The 18855-nt window shown below is 37.7% G+C and overlaps 1 protein-coding gene across 3 annotated transcripts; it reads left to right on the top strand.

The window, feature by feature from the left end:
- Nucleotides 1–1404: 1404 nt before the first annotated feature.
- Nucleotides 1405–7039, top strand: LOC105251800 (protein bowel). 3 transcript variants are annotated; one of them, XM_011258821.3, is made up of 3 exons: nt 1405–2470; nt 4028–4805; nt 5092–7039. In XM_011258821.3, exons 2-3 carry the CDS (start codon nt 4036–4038, stop codon nt 5954–5956), a joined length of 1635 nt encoding a protein of 544 aa, XP_011257123.1. In that variant the 5' UTR covers nt 1405–2470; nt 4028–4035; the 3' UTR covers nt 5957–7039. The 3 variants fall into 3 exon arrangements, with proteins under 3 accessions (XP_011257123.1, XP_011257124.1, XP_019883280.1); XM_011258822.3 differs by lacking the exon at nt 1405–2470 and adding an exon at nt 2617–2808; XM_020027721.2 differs by lacking the exon at nt 1405–2470 and adding an exon at nt 2633–2912.
- Nucleotides 7040–18855: the final 11816 nt, after the last annotated feature.

Here is an 18855-nt window from a genome sequence, read left to right on the forward strand (position 1 = left end):
CATAATTCGCTTCTTGAATTTGTTCACGCGATTTTGCAAGAAGATAGGTAGATTAATATTAAACTTTTATTTCTCACGTAAAATTCGTTTTCAAATCTAATCAAATCTATGCTGAACAAAATAATTAATTCAAGATCAAATTATCCATGTATGTTTTTGCTTGAGATTCATTTCTAAAATATATTTAAATTTATTATCACTACAAATGTAAATAATATTTGCAAACATACACATATTTGAATTCTTTTAAATATTTACATTATAAACATTATAATTAATATTCAATTAATATAAATTAAATTAATATAAATTAAATTAATTTTAATATTAAATTAATATTAAAATGTAAAACTTGTGCGTGTTTTAAATTTTATAATTGCTTTACTTTGATAGCCTATTGATAAATAAAAATATTTTTTAACATTTAATTTGACTGCGAAACATCTTTATGGAACGAAGCATTTAGAGCGGCCTGTGTCATCTGATAAAAACAAAATGATAGTCGCGCTGAACTAAATCGAAAGCCAATCGTAATAAGTGGCCGTCGCGTTTCTCTCTCCTTCTCTTACTCTCCATATCTAAACTCCATTACTCGATGTGCATAAAAATGATCAGTTAAACGGCGGAAAAGAGTCATTCAGCTCGCGTATCGGCGACTCATCCAGGACGAACAATCGCGCCGCTTATTCTATCCAACTGGAGCAAATTCCGGAATCCGTGAACTAGAACCGCGCTCGCTCCGGCGAGACGTACGTAAGGTTGAATCGATTTGCCGGTGTAAAACCGGCTGGGCGTCGGCGGCTGCTGCCAGTAGAAGGAGAGAGAGAGAGAGAGAGAAAGAGAGAAACGGAAAGGGAGAAAAAAAGGGAAACGCGCCGAAGGACAGCGGGAACGGGACGAGGGAAGCGGGAGACGAAACGGTGAGTCGAGAGTGCAACGGGGATATCGAAGGGACGTAGAAGGTGCAAGTGGGATGGAACGTCACTGAGAGGAAGAGATCGAGAGAGATAGACAAAAAGTAGAGAGACAGAGAGAAGATAGATAGATAGAGACAAGATAGAAAGAGAAAGAGAGAGAGAGAAAGAGAGAGGGAGGGAGAGAGAGATCAGGACCAAGACTCGATCTCTCCGACTGCCTCTGGCTGGCGGCAGAGTGGACGGACCGCGCTCCCCTCTTTCCGCCCACCAGCGACCGATCTCTTTCGTCAGTGCCGTCGTGGCGCGGGTTTCCTACAGGTGCATTTACAACCTGCCTCACGCTTTTTTTCATCCGTCTACCTGACAGACGCGGTGACGGGAGCCGCATCTCGGCGTCGTGCTGGTTTCGCGCGCGAAATCCGCTACCTGACGATCGGCGATGAATTCGAGCCGATGAGCCAGCTTCGGAGTCTCTACGCGTGAAACGTAAAAACGTTCACTGAACGTAGGAAGTGCTCGCGACGCATTCTCCCCTCGCTTCGTTCAACTACCGGAACTATCGCATCTCGCGCGTGAATCTACATCGTCAGGCACGGGCGAGCATTGAATACTCAAGGTGAGGAAATTCCACACGGTAGCAAACGGCACCGGAGCAGATCCGTAAGAAGAAAGAAAAACGGAAGGAAAGGGAAAGAAAGAAAGAGAGGAGGAAGGAGAAGGAGGGTGCCCGGATTCACATTTACGCACCTGCTCCTCATACCACGTCCCTACTCTAAACCTCCTGCGTTCAACCTGCCTGCCTGCCTGCCGCGCTTCATAGTCCCACCGGGTAGATAGGAATACCGGCGAACCTCCGCGCGCGCCCTCAGTCCGCCCTCGCCACTCGCGCTCACGGACCCGACCAGCTGTCCCGCTCTGACAGCCGCGTGCCGGCCGGAATCCACCTCTGTCGCGCCAAAGGCAGAGAGCTCTAGAGCGAGGCAATCTTGCGGCCGCAGCATCCAGCGGCTACTAGCGCTACTAGCGGCAGCCAAACGGAAAGACTCCCAGGCGAGTTGCCCTGGCGCGTGTGTATGTGCACGTGTGAGCCGTGCGTGAGCCTCACCTGCGTGGGTGTGCGAAGCCACGGCGGAGCCTACCTGGCGGCGTCCGACACGCAGTAACCCGCGCGCTCCTTCGCGTTCTCCCGCGGGAAAGAGCGTCGTTCTTCCTGGTGACAGCGATCGGCTACTTTTGGAGTAATTGGCCTTGGCCGAGGTGAAGAGCGCGTTGCCCGTGCGAAATCGAAGTCCAGGAGTCAAAAGTGCGACGGAAAAATATACGATCCGCTCGAGTCGAGCGATCTGTGCGTGTGTGTTTACTTGAGAGGAACAACGAGTGGGTACGCGAGGCGATCGCTTCGAGTTTTTCCTGGAGTCTGGGAGATACAACGGATGCTTCCGCGGATCGGACGGTCGACCAGTAAGGGATTTCAGACGGAGGAGATGCGTCGGTGGTTTACCGGAGGTGACTGAAAGGGAGACCTGGACGGCTTCCCCATCGACATCCTCCAGGTGAGAAAGCGAGAGAGAAAGAGAGAGAAAGAGGGACAGAGCGACGGGATTCATCCGGAGAATTTCCGGAGGAAGTGAGCGGAACGATCCGTGACTCGTTGCGTCCCTACATTCGCGATTCCAATATGGCTGCTGGGACTAGCCGTGACCGCTGGGTCCGCGGAAGCCATGTTGGCAGGTGTGCTCGGCTCGGAGAGATAACCAGTTCACGTTCGTAAAACGCGGCCGATACGCAACGTCGTCGATTCGTAGACGGAAATGAGCGCGTTACGATTGAATTATCGTTTAAATTCCCTCCCTCGTCTTCGAAGAGAGGAGCCTACGTGAACGATATGCGCGTGAGTTCCCAAGTAAATCAAGTACACACAAAGTGATTGATGGAAAATCTCCTTGTGAACGCATTGTCCGTACATATTTCCTGCACCGATTGCGAAAGTTTGCGGTGAGCGAGCTGGCACGCAGTGGTTCTCTATTCGTTAAACGTTTCGTAAAGTCCGCTAATACATTAACTGCTTTTTGATTAATTAGAGATTGTCTTCTTTTTTTTCAAACAGAGACTCGTAAGAGAAGTCGTATCTTGAAGGAATCATTTATTTACTGTAAACATTTACATAAATGTCAAGTTTTTAAAAATTATCTACTTGATGACTGCCATATTGAATCTGCTATTCTAATTTTGAGATTCATGATCAAAAAAATCTAATTACTAAACTACTTGATTCGGAAGAATTCGAGAAAATTCTTCTTAGAACCGCAAGATATTTAACATTTCGAAATTAGTATCATATTTCCCGAATTATGGCAAATATATTGTTCCCTAAAACGTTCTATTTAACTTTTTACGATTTGATAAAAAACCTTCAAAAAATTAAATAGATGCACTCTTTAGTTAGCACTTTCCTCGATCGCATCGAATGTACACAATATGTTTTTCATGTGCTTAGTCTTTATTTTTTTATACAAATTCACATACTCAGTATGGATGAGTATATTACTTTATTGTGTGTACAGTATTGTGCGTAGAATTTATGAAGAAAAAGAAATATATAACAAGACACTGTCAAAACAGATGATTCAGAATTTGAAAAATATTTTTCATGTGTATGTACATATTGGATGTACATGTATTGGATGTTCATGATTTTTATTTGACTTTAATGTTAAAGAGATTATTATATTACAAAAAATATATACGTGTGAAGCTTTTTTACAAGCTTTTTAATTGTTTATATTAATTTAAAAACTCGGCATTTTTAAAAACTTTCTAAACTTTTAAACCATAAAATAAATTATATCTATTTACATATTTCTTAATTAGTTATCTTAAATAATTAATCTTTCAAATGCAATTTATTTGATATATATTGAATGAATTTTTTTAAAAATGTCTTTTTTAAAAATGTTTATTAATGTAAATATTCTTTTATATATAAATTGGTTAAAATTTCATAGCTTATGAAGATTTGTTCTGCAAAGAAAATGATTAATTCTACCAAATTCTTCTATCTTGTTTTTATTTCTCCATCAGAGAGAGATTAACGCATACTCGTCTTTCAGCAATCGATATGCCGACCGACATCGTAGTTACGTCGGCTTCGGCCACGGTTTCGGAGGAGACGAGCAGAGGTCGGGACCTGGGGCTCGGACCGTCTTCAAGGTCAGGTCCCTCTTCCGCGGCCTCGTCGTCCTCCAATTCCGGGGCGGCGTCGACTTCGAGGGGGTTCGATCCAGCTGGCACACTCGCCGCCTATCATCATCATCGTCACAGCTTGGTGAGCAGTCTAGGCCATGCTCACCGGGAATCGTCAGCCTTCGTGCCTGTGGTGCCTTCTAGATTACATCTCACACCGTATCCAGGTGAAATACATCCCCATCTACCAGGTCCGCCGCCTGCGTCTTCGTCGTCGACGAATTCGGAACACGAAGTCGGTCCCGAGTCATCGGTGGCTAGAAAAAGTTCCTCGAGCTACGAAATCATGGCTATGATGGCTGATAAGAGAAAGGAATTGGCGGCTAGAGCTCTTTTGTTACCACCGCCCCCTCTCTTGGAACCTCCTCCCGGTTATCCTGTCTTTGCCGGACCTTTTCCTGGCAGTTCCGCTCTGTATCCTCCGGGTGGTCCATTAGCTCATCAGCATCTCGACCGGAGGCTACTCAGGGCACCTGGTAGAGCGTCCAGACCCAAGAAACAATTTATTTGTAAATTCTGTAATCGACAGTTCACGAAATCGTATAATCTTCTCATCCACGAGAGAACTCATACCGACGAGAGGCCGTACTCCTGCGATATTTGCGGCAAAGCGTTCAGGAGGCAAGATCATCTTAGAGATCACAGGTACATTGATTGTCTTTTTTTAAAACATCAAAGGCGATTGATTATTGCATAGATTAAAGTATGGGATTATGTTTATATTTTATTGTATTTTTTATTGTATTTTTATTGTATTTTTATTGTATTTTTATTGTATTTTTTATTGTATTTTTCTTGTAATAAGAATATTTACGATTAGAAGAATATAAATAGTAAGGATATAATCTACATATTTCTAAAATTTTCGAAAATTTCTGAAATATGAAGTTTTGAAAAAACTCTATTATCTCCTCATCTCTTTTGTCCTCAGGTACATCCATAGCAAGGAAAAACCTTTCAAATGCAACGAATGTGGCAAGGGCTTCTGTCAAAGTCGTACTCTGGCGGTTCACAAAATCCTGCACATGGAAGAGTCTCCGCACAAGTGTCCGGTCTGCGCGCGTAGCTTCAACCAGCGCAGCAACCTCAAGACACATCTTCTAACGCACACGGATCACAAGCCTTACGAGTGTACATCGTGCGGCAAGGTATTTCGCAGAAATTGCGACCTGCGAAGACACGCATTAACGCATGCTGTGGGTGACGTGCCACCTGAGGCGTTGGAGGAAGCTCTGAGGGACGACGACAGTCCCGAGGAAGATTGTCCCGAGCCAGGTCCTTCGTCTTCTGCCTCCTCCTCGTCGACCCCATCCGCGCCACCCGCAGCATCCTCCAGTTCGTCCTCCGGGTATCCCTCTCACGGATCTGCGACATCGTCGACCGCATCTGCGGCTCCAGCGGCCGCGTCGTCTCTACCGCAGAGACCCCAGCTTCAGATCAGAAGAGACCTACTGCCGACAGCGAAGTCTTCGACGGTGACCAGCGGTGCGTCCGCCGCGCATTCCGTTACCCAGAATCCGCCGGCCGCCCTCCCGCCGCCACCACCGCTCGTTCTGACCTCCTACCGGCGAAGGATCAGTTCTCCAGGTCCTTCTAGGGTGCTGCTGGAGCTCCAGGAGCGTGAGCGTGAGAGAGAACGCGAAATGGAGCAAAACAGGGAAAGAGAACGCAACAGAGAACGTGACAAGGAAGTGGCCAGACCGCCCAGAGCACCGACACCGCAGCCAGCGCCGCCACCACCAAGACCGGCACCGGCGCGCCAGGGCTTTACTATCGCAGACATAATGGGCCGATAGAGAATGTACGTTTGTTGTCGCAGGTAGTTTCCTCTTTTTTTTTTTTTATTGTGCCCCGGTTGCACAGATCGGTATAGACACTGCGAGGGTCATATATTATATAGAAGCGTAGGAGATCTTTGCGAAGAATGGGATGTCCTTTCTGTGAGCATTCTGAAAATTACACAATCCTGGAAGAGACGCATAAAAAGAAAAAAAAATACGATATACTTCGCGAAACTGCCGAAAAGTCCGAGCGTTCTTTACGTCCTTTATATTGCCGTACATTTTTTTTTCTATGCGTGTAGAAGTAACAAGGAGACTTAAACACGCAAGAGCGAGGCGACGAAAGTGCGATTGAGATTGTAATTTTCGAAGAACCTGCGTGCGTGATTCTAAATGATCTATTAATTTCGAAATACTTGATCCCCTCTCTCGTTCCAAGTATAATCTCGTGATTACATAATATACATTAAACATTTTTATGTCCAATGCATACCGACGCATAAACACGCCAGAGGAATTTTACATATCGTTACACGACTTGTTAACATTGTGAAATAATTTCCCGAGGAACGAGACGGTTGAGCAAATGCGTGCCAAAAAACGTGCCTTAATCAAGATTGCCACCGAAGATTCCGTCCTTCAAAAAAAAAAAAGAAGAACAAATAAACTCGAATGCAGGGACCACTACTAAAAGGGACTACAACGCTTCTAAACTCTACAAATGCGCGCGCACAGACGTGCGAGAAAAGAAAAAAAATCAACGAATAAATGGTGCCTTAGAGCGGTCCAGAGAGATTTTCTCCCTCGTCTAGGGAGAGACGGTGGACCAAAACCGGAAAGGTGGCATCCCTCTGGCCTTAATACAAGCCCGTTCGTTCTCGCTTCTCTCGAGCTTCGTTCGAGCTTCGAGTCCGTCCTCTCGCGATCGCGTTGCAAGAGGAGAGAGACGATAAAGTCCACGGGGATAAGATTATGGAACTCTGCGCGAGGAGCACTCTTTTGTCCCGCACTCGGTCGAGTTCGCGAGCAGGAGGAGGATAATGCAAATTTTGCGGTCGGGGGGTAACAACCGGTGTGTGTGTGCCACCGTGGCAGGTGCAATACACGGGCGCTTTGTACCTGCCTTGGCCTGCCTCTCCGCGCGGATCCGCGCGCGCGAAATACCTGCTCCCGCTACTGTGCTCCCGCCGCTTTTCCCTTCTAAAAATATTCCGCCGACCCTAGACTGCGAATGGCATCAATATTTTTTTTCCCCCTTCCCGTCCTCTCCCTCTCGCTCGCTCCCTTCCTCCCGCCCCCGCGGCGAGGAAGAGGCATTAATGGTCCTTTTGTCGGGACCAAAGTGTACACCGTCCGACCGCAGAGAAAGAGAGAGAGAGAAAGAGAGGCGATCCTTTTAGCCTACGCGCCGACACAAAGGTATACTTTCCTTTAAGTTCGAGATTCTTTTGAATCTCGAAGAAACCATGTAAGAGCGACTGTTCGAGAAAGAGAGAGAGAGAGAGAGAGAGAGAGAGAGAGAGGGAGGGAGGGAGAGAGAGAGAGAGAGAGAGAGAAAGAGAATGCGTTACAAGAGAGCTTATCGTTTTTGAAACGGCTACATTGTGATTAAATTAAATTTCGACGTGCTCGAACATTCGAATAATACATATGTTCGATTATTCGTCAATACACGAGTAAAAGATATAATAGAAATAGCTACAAACATCCTATGTGCCTGAAACTGACTATATGTGAACTTTTATAACTAATAATAAGTGAAAAAGTATTTTGTCTTTCATTATACAATATTTTACAAACTGAAAATTTATATAATGATGATTTATATAAAAATATGAGCAGTTATTTTTATAGTATTTTATAGTATTTTGGACGAAATTATTAGACAAGTAATGAAATAAATTTTTATATAATTCGTTTTACGCGAATATGTGTTATTATGAAACAAAATATGATTTCATTTTTTTAATCTAATTTGTTCTTTTTTAAATTAGTTTAAAATTTATTTCCAAGTTATCTTAATCGAAACGAAACGTTGTGATAAGAATCTCGCGATTTTTATAAATATGTAATTTTTATAAATATCTGACATGTAATATACTAAAGAATTTTACATTATCAATGAAAGTTAACTAAATCCAGTAGTAAATCATCGTCTGATAAGCGAAAAACCCTCTGATAGGTTCGATTTTTGGACCGCATATAGATCGAAGAATAAATAAAACACGAAAGATCTATTGTGATAAGAATGAGAACGAACAACGAATCTTAATATAAGTAAATAAATAGTGGAGAATTGCAACGAAACATTAAAATAATTAGAGTAACTTTATGAGGTGTCCAAATTTTTAAAAAATTAAATTTAAAAAATTGCGAAAAATATGAACATTATAAAATATGAGTATTGTATTACTACATATGCGTTTGATATTATAAGACTATGCATCTGGCTCTGATTGACCGTTATGTTTATTTATAACAAATTCGGTTGGATCCACTAATACGCAATTGATACAATTAAAGGCTGTTGTATACAAATTGGCACTGATATAAATAACTAAAATAAGTAAAATAATTAATTCTCCGATTTATTATATATCGTTATTTATGAATAACAATATATAATAATAACTTGTAGTATTAATTATCTTATTATTCTACTTATACTTGTAAATTTATATACAATAGTTCTTGATGTGCACCAGTGTGCACTGTTTCAATCCAACCGAATTTGTTATTAATTGCATATTCGTGAACCTCTATACTCGTGAACTTCGATGCTTAAAAATATTTAATTTTATTTAGATTGTGTGTAAAATTAAATATTTTTTTTGCTTGCCCTTTTATAATCTTATTACAAACACCGTTCCGATTAGGAAGAGAGACGAAAATTTTCAAATTCTCCGTTAATTGATAACTGTACAAGAAGGGATCAATGAAATCTTCTCGATATGCGAATGATAAAAAGAATTCTTGATGAAAATATATTCATAAATAGTTTTATTCTGATGGAAGAAGTTTTATTATGATGACTGTAAATCATCGAATCAAGAAATTTTGCATCATCGAATTTTTCTACCAAACCAAGATAGCAATCTGAATTAATCAAATAATATGGCATCAGATGAAAAAAGGCGATAAAATTCTTCGGATTTTATTCATTTTCAAAGCTTCGCATTTATGGTTCAATAAACACGTCTATCAAACCAATTGATTTAAATGCACAATCAAAGTTATAATCGAAAATCATTACTACCAAATATTACAGCAATAATTAAATATTAAAAATTAAACTATATGATATCAATCAAGCGTTATCATTTAAATGCGAGAAAGAAATTAAAAATTTATAAATTTTATCTAAAGAATATTTCTTCTTACCTGACATGTATAATATTTACAACGCATTCGTATAGTCGAGTACATGGGACTATTTGCGTAATGTTTTATATGTAATTGTAATATTATGTAATTACTATTTTAAGTATATATTGCGAAAATTTTGTCAAAATATACGGAAGTCGGATATTACAATATTAATTAGTATTGCGATTCATAAAAAAATAATTAACAAATAATTACCAATTGTATCGACATATTCAATTCATGATAATTACGTGCAAAATATGTCAACAGGCTCAGCGAAATTATATATGCGCGTTTTGAAAGTCTATTCGCTTGGAACGTGGTAACATTAGCAACTTACGTTCTAAGACAGGAATTTTTTTGTGTATGTGTATGCGAGAAAGAGAAAAAGAGGGAAAAATTTTGTGTATGCGAGAAAGTGTGATAGAGATAGAAGAAGAAGAAAAAAAGAAGAAACGAAAAAGAAGTAGAAGAATAATAAAGATACAGAACACAAGAGGATGGAGGAGGAAATACTTGAGTCGCATTTTGCAGAGGCTCAATGTATAGCGATATATACAATGTACAATATATTACGTACAACGAAAGCCACCTGCAACGTAAGCTGCAAATGTGTGCGAGCAATCAATCTCTCTCCTGTTACTTTCCACTTGATTAGTTTATTCCTTGTGTATAAGTGCCTATATATATTTTTAGATTTATATAAGAGAGTTAAGCGTATCTTTGTAAATTATATATTAAGAAAGATGAAATAAAAAAAGTGTCTCCCCAAGACGCAATTCATACAAGCAAATTCATAACACATATTCATATCAAGAATGTTTTTTTTAATTACATTATTCAAACATTGCAAAATAATTTACAATTTCTTACTGCACAACTTCAAAAAAAGTAAACAGTACCATATAAATAGAAATTGTTATTAAAATTGCATAAATAAATTTCTTTTTAGCGCGAATAAATTTTCTATAATAATTTAGTAAATTACGTAAAACTTTGTTGATTAGCTGAAATTTATTTTATAAGAATGATTGAAGTTTTAATAATTTATAATCAACTTGATTTAACAATAATTTACGCAAATTACAGCATGTAAAAAAATTGAAATATCGACTGGAATACTAGAATTCTTTCTTTTCCTCGGAAGAGATGCTGCCGGAAATACGTAACCGACAGTGGCTAACTTATCTGCTCTCACTCAGTCAGTAATCTAAAATTATAAGATAAATATCTTCAAGATAATTCTTCAAGATAATTAATTAATCTTATAAATAGATTAATAGTTGCATTATAAAATAAGAAAAAATATTATTTATATTTTCAAATATTATTTATATATAATACAACAATTTTTGTATTTATCAACTGCTAGTTTTTCGTTCTGTCTTCTAATATCTCTGTCAGATAGCGCGAATAGCTTCTACAAGTATGCGGTGAATATAAAGAGAACGAAAAGAACAATTTATATGTTAGATAAAAAATCTAAAGAAAGGATGCGCACGTAAACGTTAGAAGATATAAATATTCATAATTTCAAAGAAATACATAATCGTTGAAGCCCAAGTTTGAAAATGCGAACTTTAAGCATATCTTTAAGCAACTTAAAGCATATTGACAATGTCCACTACGTTATCTTAATCTTTCCTGAAAGAAAAAAAGATTCTGTTTGACGGGAACCATCCATGCACTATGGTTCAAACAGCATGTAAGTGAATACAAAGATAAGATAATTCTGCGATGTGCCTTTCAACTTTGCGAACTGCGTTTTTCCCATTTCCGGTTGAACAGGAATAAGAGCTTGAATATTTCATGTCGCAGAACATATAAAAATATTATTAACTTTTAAAAATCATGAGTCATTTTGATCCTATCGATATTTTAATAATAAAATATTTCGGAGACTTTAATCAATAAAAAAAACATTTAAAATATATTTTTTTAAATTTTTGTTGTCATTTTTTATAGATCAAGAAATATATTTAAATTTTTGTAAATTTTTCTAAGCATTTTGAGAAAACTGAAATAAATATTGCAATAACATATGATCAGGAACAGAGTAATATAATTAATACACACTGGAAAATGTATATTGCATTCATATTGTCTAATTTGCTCTTTCCAGTTGGAGATATATATTGAAAGAATTTTAATTTACTCTTAAACATATTTTTAAAAATATATGAAATAAAAATTTTTTATGAAATGTTACAAATCATTATTAATCCTTTGCACTCGGATGTCTCCTCCGAGGGGATATCGTAAGTCTAGATGGCGAGTACAAAGGATTCATCCAATTATAGTAATTTTTAGATTTGTTTTTAAATAATAACAAAATTCTTGAGACAATATAAGCTTCAATCAATAATAGATCAAAAGATTATCATTTTTATATATTTTGTAATAATTCTTTTATTACAAAATTATAATAGCCCAACTTCATTAAAAATTTGGTTTAAATAAAGATCTATTTCTCTGGATTTATCTGGATTTTCTGAATAATAAGAACGAAAATTCTTGTTTTAAACAGAACAATGAAAAATTTAATATAGAAATAATAAAATGCTTTTTTTATCGTACGAAAAATCACAGCATTATTTGGCAATATTTATTATATAACACATATTCACATATATCAAGTTACTTTATTTGCAGCAAAACCGAGATATTTCCAACTTTGATGGAAAATGGTGTCCACCGTCAAAGCAATTATTCGAGCGACAGAAATTTCTATTGAATCGCAAAGGAAATGTTTTTTTCACACGTTGGCAAATCCAGAATATCGAAGCGAATTTCTGGACTTCCGTTTTTTATCGGAAGTAAACGCGATTATTAGGCGAATTACCTGCGAGACAGTTTGTTTGCGCATAAAGTGCGCAGAGTTTGCCGCTGGCGGCTCAGCTCGTACATTTTACGAGCCTCGTTCCGCCGCTCGCAGACGGCTTTATGGCGGGGGAGGGAGGAGGTGAGTAAAAATCGACAAACAATCTATTCCGTCCGTACATGTCGGGCGCGGCCCGTCGTCGTTATACGAATGATAAGTCCTATGCGAACACGGTCTCTTCCACTTCCTCGGCCGGCCTCCCCCGCGTCGGTCTCTCTGACGGCGGCGAGTCTCTGTGAAAATTTCGGCGTAACTCAAAAGCTAAGTCAAACATGGGCGTGTTTCACGAGGTGTCTCGGTAAATCCGGTAAAGCCGCGAAGGCAAATTCCTGCGCGAGCGACACACGTCACGCTTTGCTTTACGCACGTGTATGTATACACCGTGCAAACGGATGTGTCAACGAGTTACTTGGCTGCTTCGCGTGTTCCGAGACCGGAGATGTAAGTCAAGTTGTCCGAAAGATGAAATCGAGGATCTTTCAGAAGCTGCTCCAATTTCACTGAATGATATTTTTATTTATTTGGCAGGAAGGGAATATTTGTCGAACAATTTTGGAGGACTCTCTCTTGTCACATTTATGACATTTCTAGTATATTGGGATATTTAAATATATTGATACAGAGAATTTATGGAGGATCTTTTATTGCGTCTTAGCTGTCGTATTTCAGAATATCGATTACTTACGAATCGGAAGTGACGTGACTGCATACGTATCTATAAGACTATACGATGCCGTTGTGGAAGAGGTCGAATTTGCGCGTCCGGCATTATGGTGGTCGCAATAACCTTACGTCGCCCGTACATTTGCGGGCGTAGCATTATAACGTGTTGCGCGTTCCATACTTACGTGGCCAGCAGAAGGTGCGGCTTCAGTCCATGATTCTTCTTGGGTTCGTCCTATGCCCATTATGCGAGCGAACTCTTCGTTCCGGTGCCTCTTCGGACCTTAGAATAAAGTCTCGCTCACAGCGTTTATCATTAATTTCACACTACACTAATTTTTCAAATCTGTAATAGCGTGGATTTATTAAAATCTTATTATAAGGACATATGTATATAAGGACATATGTATTTTTAAAACAATTTCACTATTAAACAAATAAACATGTGTAACAGGATTGATTCTTGTTGATGTTCAACAGGATTGTGTAACGTTTTACAAAGAATAAAGAAATTCTATTAAAATTTGTTAAATCACGGTTATAATAAATTGTTTGTTTTATTTACATTGCAAGCAAATCTGATTAAAAAAAGATAAAAAAAGAAAAGCTTTGTTTATTATAATTGTATCATAATATTTGCATTATTTTATTTATTAAAAATTTATTAAGTTTACTAATAAATTGATTTCCATTTATTTAACATGTAAATTAATGTAAATAATACTTTTATAATTTTATTCTAATTTTGTTTAATTTAAATATCAATCTCTCTCGATTAAATATTTCCTTTATAAATATAAATACTTTATAAATCTAAACTTTTTAGATTAGAAAAAGAAAGAATAAGATTCTATAAAAATTCAATAATTTTCTGAAAATATAAATCGGCGAATAAACTGAAAATACCTAGAGACAATTAATCCTTCTAGTTAGTATAGTGTTAACGGCTTTTTCTCGCAAGATGATAACGTATAATAAAAGCTGGCAAATCCAGAGATTTAAAGCCAGTATTGTACATTGCGTAAATATAGAATATGAAATTATCATACTTATTGACAGTTGCTAATTGGATAATCATTGTCAATTAGCAAGTCGCAAATACATATAAAAAGAAAGAAAAAAATTATTAGAAGAGAATATTTAATTTCTAACAATTGATTAAAATGAAGTAAAATTTTATTTTATGCATAATTCAAATTATATAAATGTATAATATAAAATATGAAATTAAAAAATTGTATATAAATTGTGTGTTCTCAAATATATAATATTATTATAAAAGAAAATGTTACATAATAGAGTGTTAAGATTTCTCTTAATGTCTTTGCTTTTCAGGTCGTTTATTATCGAGATTTGTCAAGAAAGTCTCTGAATTAGTCCAAACTCACACTGCCATGCCTATCTTTATTGAAACGATGGTAAAGCCGTTACGGCGTTTTTTTGGCGCGTGTTCTTGATGCCTACTTTTAGAACGCAAAATTCGTACGCTTACAAAACGATTGTGAAACGACCATTAAGAGATACGAAACATTGTCGTGTGTGCACACACACCTTTCCATTAGGCACATCCGCGTATCTACGAGCCGCGACTTCACGCCGACGAAGAACGCGAGTAAAGCTTTGATGTGACCGCCATTACTGGGGAGGGGGACACACTTATCATCATACATATACAGTCGACAATTTAGAATCCACGGCAAATCCTTGCCAATGCTTTATATTTTAGTATAGACGCGAATACACTGCATTTATTTAAAGAATTTTACTTGCATGTGATTTTTCGACATAGATCTCTCCGCTTTTATAATATATATCCTACAAATATGATTTGTATTTATTTGTCACATTTGCGTCGTATATTTTGTACTTTCTATAAGATAAATATGTAGGAATAAACTGTATTAATTAATGTAGAAAATATTGATAAATCCGAGATATTAATATAATTTATTCTTAATTAATTGATATATTTACTATATTAATTAATTTGGTTGATAGAATTTTGCGCCCATTCCTCATTCAAACTATAGAAAATATAGATTGATTATTTCTATATATTTTGAAATATATTTTATTACAATTTATATTTACATCAATTATATATAATTAATATAGTAATAAATTATATATTAATATCTCTCAGAAAAGAAAGACTAGATTTATGTCGTTCGGTGTGGCTTGAAGATAAAAATCTGTCGGCTAAATTTCCTATGCAAACTACAGAGCCGATTATTCGTGTTAAATCGCAAAAAGACACGATACAATCCGTACTTCTTAAACTGTCGTTTACTCCAGGTCGCGGTAGCTACCGTCACTTTGTCAGAAGTACCGTCACTCTATCAAAAGAATAATTCGAGGAAAAAAATATTTCACGCTGTCCTTTCCGTTCAACATTCGCAACGCACAATCAGAGACGAAGAGAGGGCGTTTCTCCACTTTTCGAAATCCCATTCACAAATTTTCCTTTCGGATTACATTATCTCAAGATCGACACAAACGATTTCTCACGCTCGGACCTACCTATCTACCTATCTATCTACCTACCTACCTACCTATCTACCTGCTAATTCGACGCAAGATCTGTTCCTGATCGGTTCTCGGTTATCTCTCGTGTCGTTTATACAGTATCGTGCTCGAGGGCCCCCCTAATCTATCGGTCGTCAGGGCCCCTCGAAGACGAGACGTTGTCGTTCCTTCTCTACCGCGGATGTGACAATATTTGTCGCGAGACCGAGGCGAGAGAGCAATAACGAGAGACGCAAAGTTATTTGCTCTCGTAACGTTCCCCTGTGAGAGATGCCGTCTATTTGCCGAGGCTTTGTTTCCGTCAGTTTCCGTTTCCTGCGCCAACAGAGACGGCGGCCTCTCTGTGATCCGCGCGATCACCGAATACGCACAACCGTCTTTTTTTTTCTCTCTTGAATATCAAGATAACGCAAGTCTTGGCTATCGGACCCTTCGGACTTTCGATTAGACAGCTCAGACAGTTGATATCAGCGTGTATTTGTTCGACCACCGTTTCTAACTTAACGTAAAATTGAGGAAAAATGTTGGACGGACACCGTTTAGATATTTTAGAATTTTAGGACACAAGAAGTAAGCTTTACTTTATTAAAGTATATCCAATATATAAAGTATTCCAATATATACACAAGAAGTAAGCTTTACTTTATTAAAGTATATCCAATATATTGAGAAAATAGTTTGATTATTGGAAAAATATGGCAAACGTCGTGATAATTTCAATTATTTAGAATTGGAGTAATTGTCTGTCAAATCACACGCACGCATAGCTTATATTTTTCAATAATAAAATTCGATAATTATTATTTTTTGGTATCGATCCAGTTATAGGGCATCATATATTTTATATTTATTATTTTATCATTTTTGGATGATATATTATTCGTTTACTCAAGATAATCAATTGCATTATCATAACGGAAATAATTTTATGAAATAAAATCCAATCGCTGAAAATGTGATCGAATTCAACATTACTAATTATTAATTACTAGTGAAAGAAAAACAGCTAAAAAGGACGAAAAGAAGAAGAAAAATTAACGTTATTAAAACTCTTTTCTGCATTAAGAGGTTACGCCTAGTCTAATAAAAGTAAAAAAAATCGATTTTTATGTTTTTACATTTTCTTGAAGTATATCATATTGAAAATGATTTTCTAAAAGTTTTAAGTTTTAATCGAATGAAAATTGACGAAGTTATAAGTATGTTTCATAAAGCGCAAGAATATATAACTTTGTTTAAACACGACTATAAAGCTTCACCTCTGATGTTTTGAGGGGTATCAAGTATCAAGCCAATATATAAAGATTTAAATAAACTAAAATTATATGAGCCCGGAATAGATGATTCTGTGTAAATAAAAAAATCTACATTTTATTTAAACGTAAATTTAACACAAACTTTAAAGGCGTTGTTCTCGAAATCACTTTTTCAAAGTCGGTGAGCAAGATATTTCAAAAACCCGTTATATCATTTGCTTGAAATTTTACAGGCTTCTTCTACATATAAAAACTTAATTAATGAACGAAGGATTTTTTTTAATGAATACTTATTTTAATTAATGAAAATTGAGCAATTTTTAAGTCGAAAAAGAACAATTTTTCGATTAATCCTTCGTTCAACTACTAAACAATTTCATATATTAACTACAGTTTATCGAATTTCTGATATCAGATGAATCAGCTTCGAATAGCACTGCTCACCGCAGTGCTTTAAAAAAAACAATATCCGGGAGAATAGTTATAACTTTTACATTTTTGAATATTTTATTTTTAAAAAAATATAATAACATCCTCATATTTGTACTTTTAAATAAAAATTTAATAAAAAAAATTATTACATTTTTTCAGAAAAATTTCCAAATATCATCTTTTTTTTCGGCCTGCTAACTAGGCATAACCCCTTAATAATTCGCGTTACTTTGTGCTAAAATTGTAAGTGTCGTTCATTTTAGAGTTTTTCTAAAATTTAAAATTTATATTGAGGAACCAGTTTGATTATATTCGAAAAATATGATAAACGTCACGATTATTCAAATTATTGAGGATTGGAGTAATTGTCTGTCAAATCACAAAATTTATAAATATTTTTCAACAATAAAAGTTGATGATTATTATTTTTTGATATCGATTCAATTATAGCACATCATATATTTATATTTTTCATTTACGTAATATCTCTAACATAATTAGTAAGAGATTTCCGAGATATAACATTGCCATACAATACAAAACTCAATTATCTCACAACTTGAGCGAATAAAATTGCGTGACAGAGCGTGGAATGTTTTCTTTTTTTGCAACGAAAAAATCGGAAACTTATTAGTTGCACTTGAGCATACAAATACATTACAATGCAATCGCGTTAAATTCGACATATGCTTGACATGGTGCAGAAACGTACGAGAAAATCAACATAATTAGCAACATTGAATCCCTATCGACGTCTCAATTCGCTGCATCATTATTTTGTACCAAAGCAACTACATTTACTTTCGACATATCAATACAATTTCTATAGTAATCAATGTGTATTTCTACATCGCATACGTGAAAAATACTCCGCCATTCAAAATCCCCATTAAGGGGAATATATATACCCTCAATTAATACTATTATCTCCAAACTCTCCCATTGTCATTTCGAGATGCCTCTCCATCTTTGGCGATGCATTTTCGCAAGTCGAATCGGTGGCCACGGGCTCGCCGCATGCCAGGCTCGTCGGCGTAGCCTTTGTTACCAATCGCTCCCTCGCCCTCTTCCTTTTCATCGTCCTCTTTCTCTTCCCATCGTCCTCATCGTCCTCATCGTCCTCATCGCCGTCGTCGTCGTCGTCATCCTCGTCGTCACCGTTCCTGTGGAATTTTTCCACCACTCGATCATCCCGGCGAGGGAGGCGATCGTCCCGTCCGGATGGGATTGTCCAATGAAGCGATACCGCAGGATCTCGATGGGCGGCGCCCGGAATCTTGGCGATGGCTCTCCGACGACTTCGTGGTGGGGCCCGGTGGGGCCCGAGCGAGCCGCCTGTGGTGGGGGGATTGACATCGACTACTGTGCATTTCCCACGTGCCCTGGGAACCCCCGCGGCATCGTGTCAGCCCCCGCTCTTCGCTTTTGCACGCTCCTTCCACCTCCATCTTCTCCCACACTATCTGCTTCTCATCGTCAGCGGCGAGAGTCTCTCCTTCTGTGTCTACCTGACTGTCGCGCTTTCTTTTTCTCTCCCTCTCCCTCTCTCTTTCTTTCTCTCGTCTTCTTTATTTCTGCCTTTCTCCCGGTCTTTCCTACCGCGGCAGAAATCAAGAAATGCGTTCTCGCGGATTTTCTCCGCGTGAAACGATTTGCCACCTCGCTTTTGCGCTTTTGCGCAAGTAGCTGAGATAGCTCGTGTCGTTTATTCAGAAAGATATCAACCTTTCTTCTCTGACAACGATCGGCAACGTATTCCGACCTACGCACAGGTAGATAAGGCGAGTAGA

This window comes from Camponotus floridanus, unplaced genomic scaffold (assembly GCF_003227725.1).
Source record: "Camponotus floridanus strain SB8 unplaced genomic scaffold, Cflo_v7.5 scaffold4, whole genome shotgun sequence".
Taxonomy (NCBI): Eukaryota; Metazoa; Arthropoda; class Insecta; order Hymenoptera; family Formicidae; genus Camponotus; species Camponotus floridanus.

Coding starts and splice junctions, on each gene's coding strand:
- LOC105251800 (XM_011258821.3), top strand. CDS start 4,036: ATGCCGACCGACATCGTAGTTACGTCGGCTTCGGCCACGGTTTCGGAG. Junction 4,806..5,091: donor GATCATCTTAGAGATCACAG/GTACATTGATTG, acceptor TTTTGTCCTCAG/GTACATCCATAGCAAGGAAA.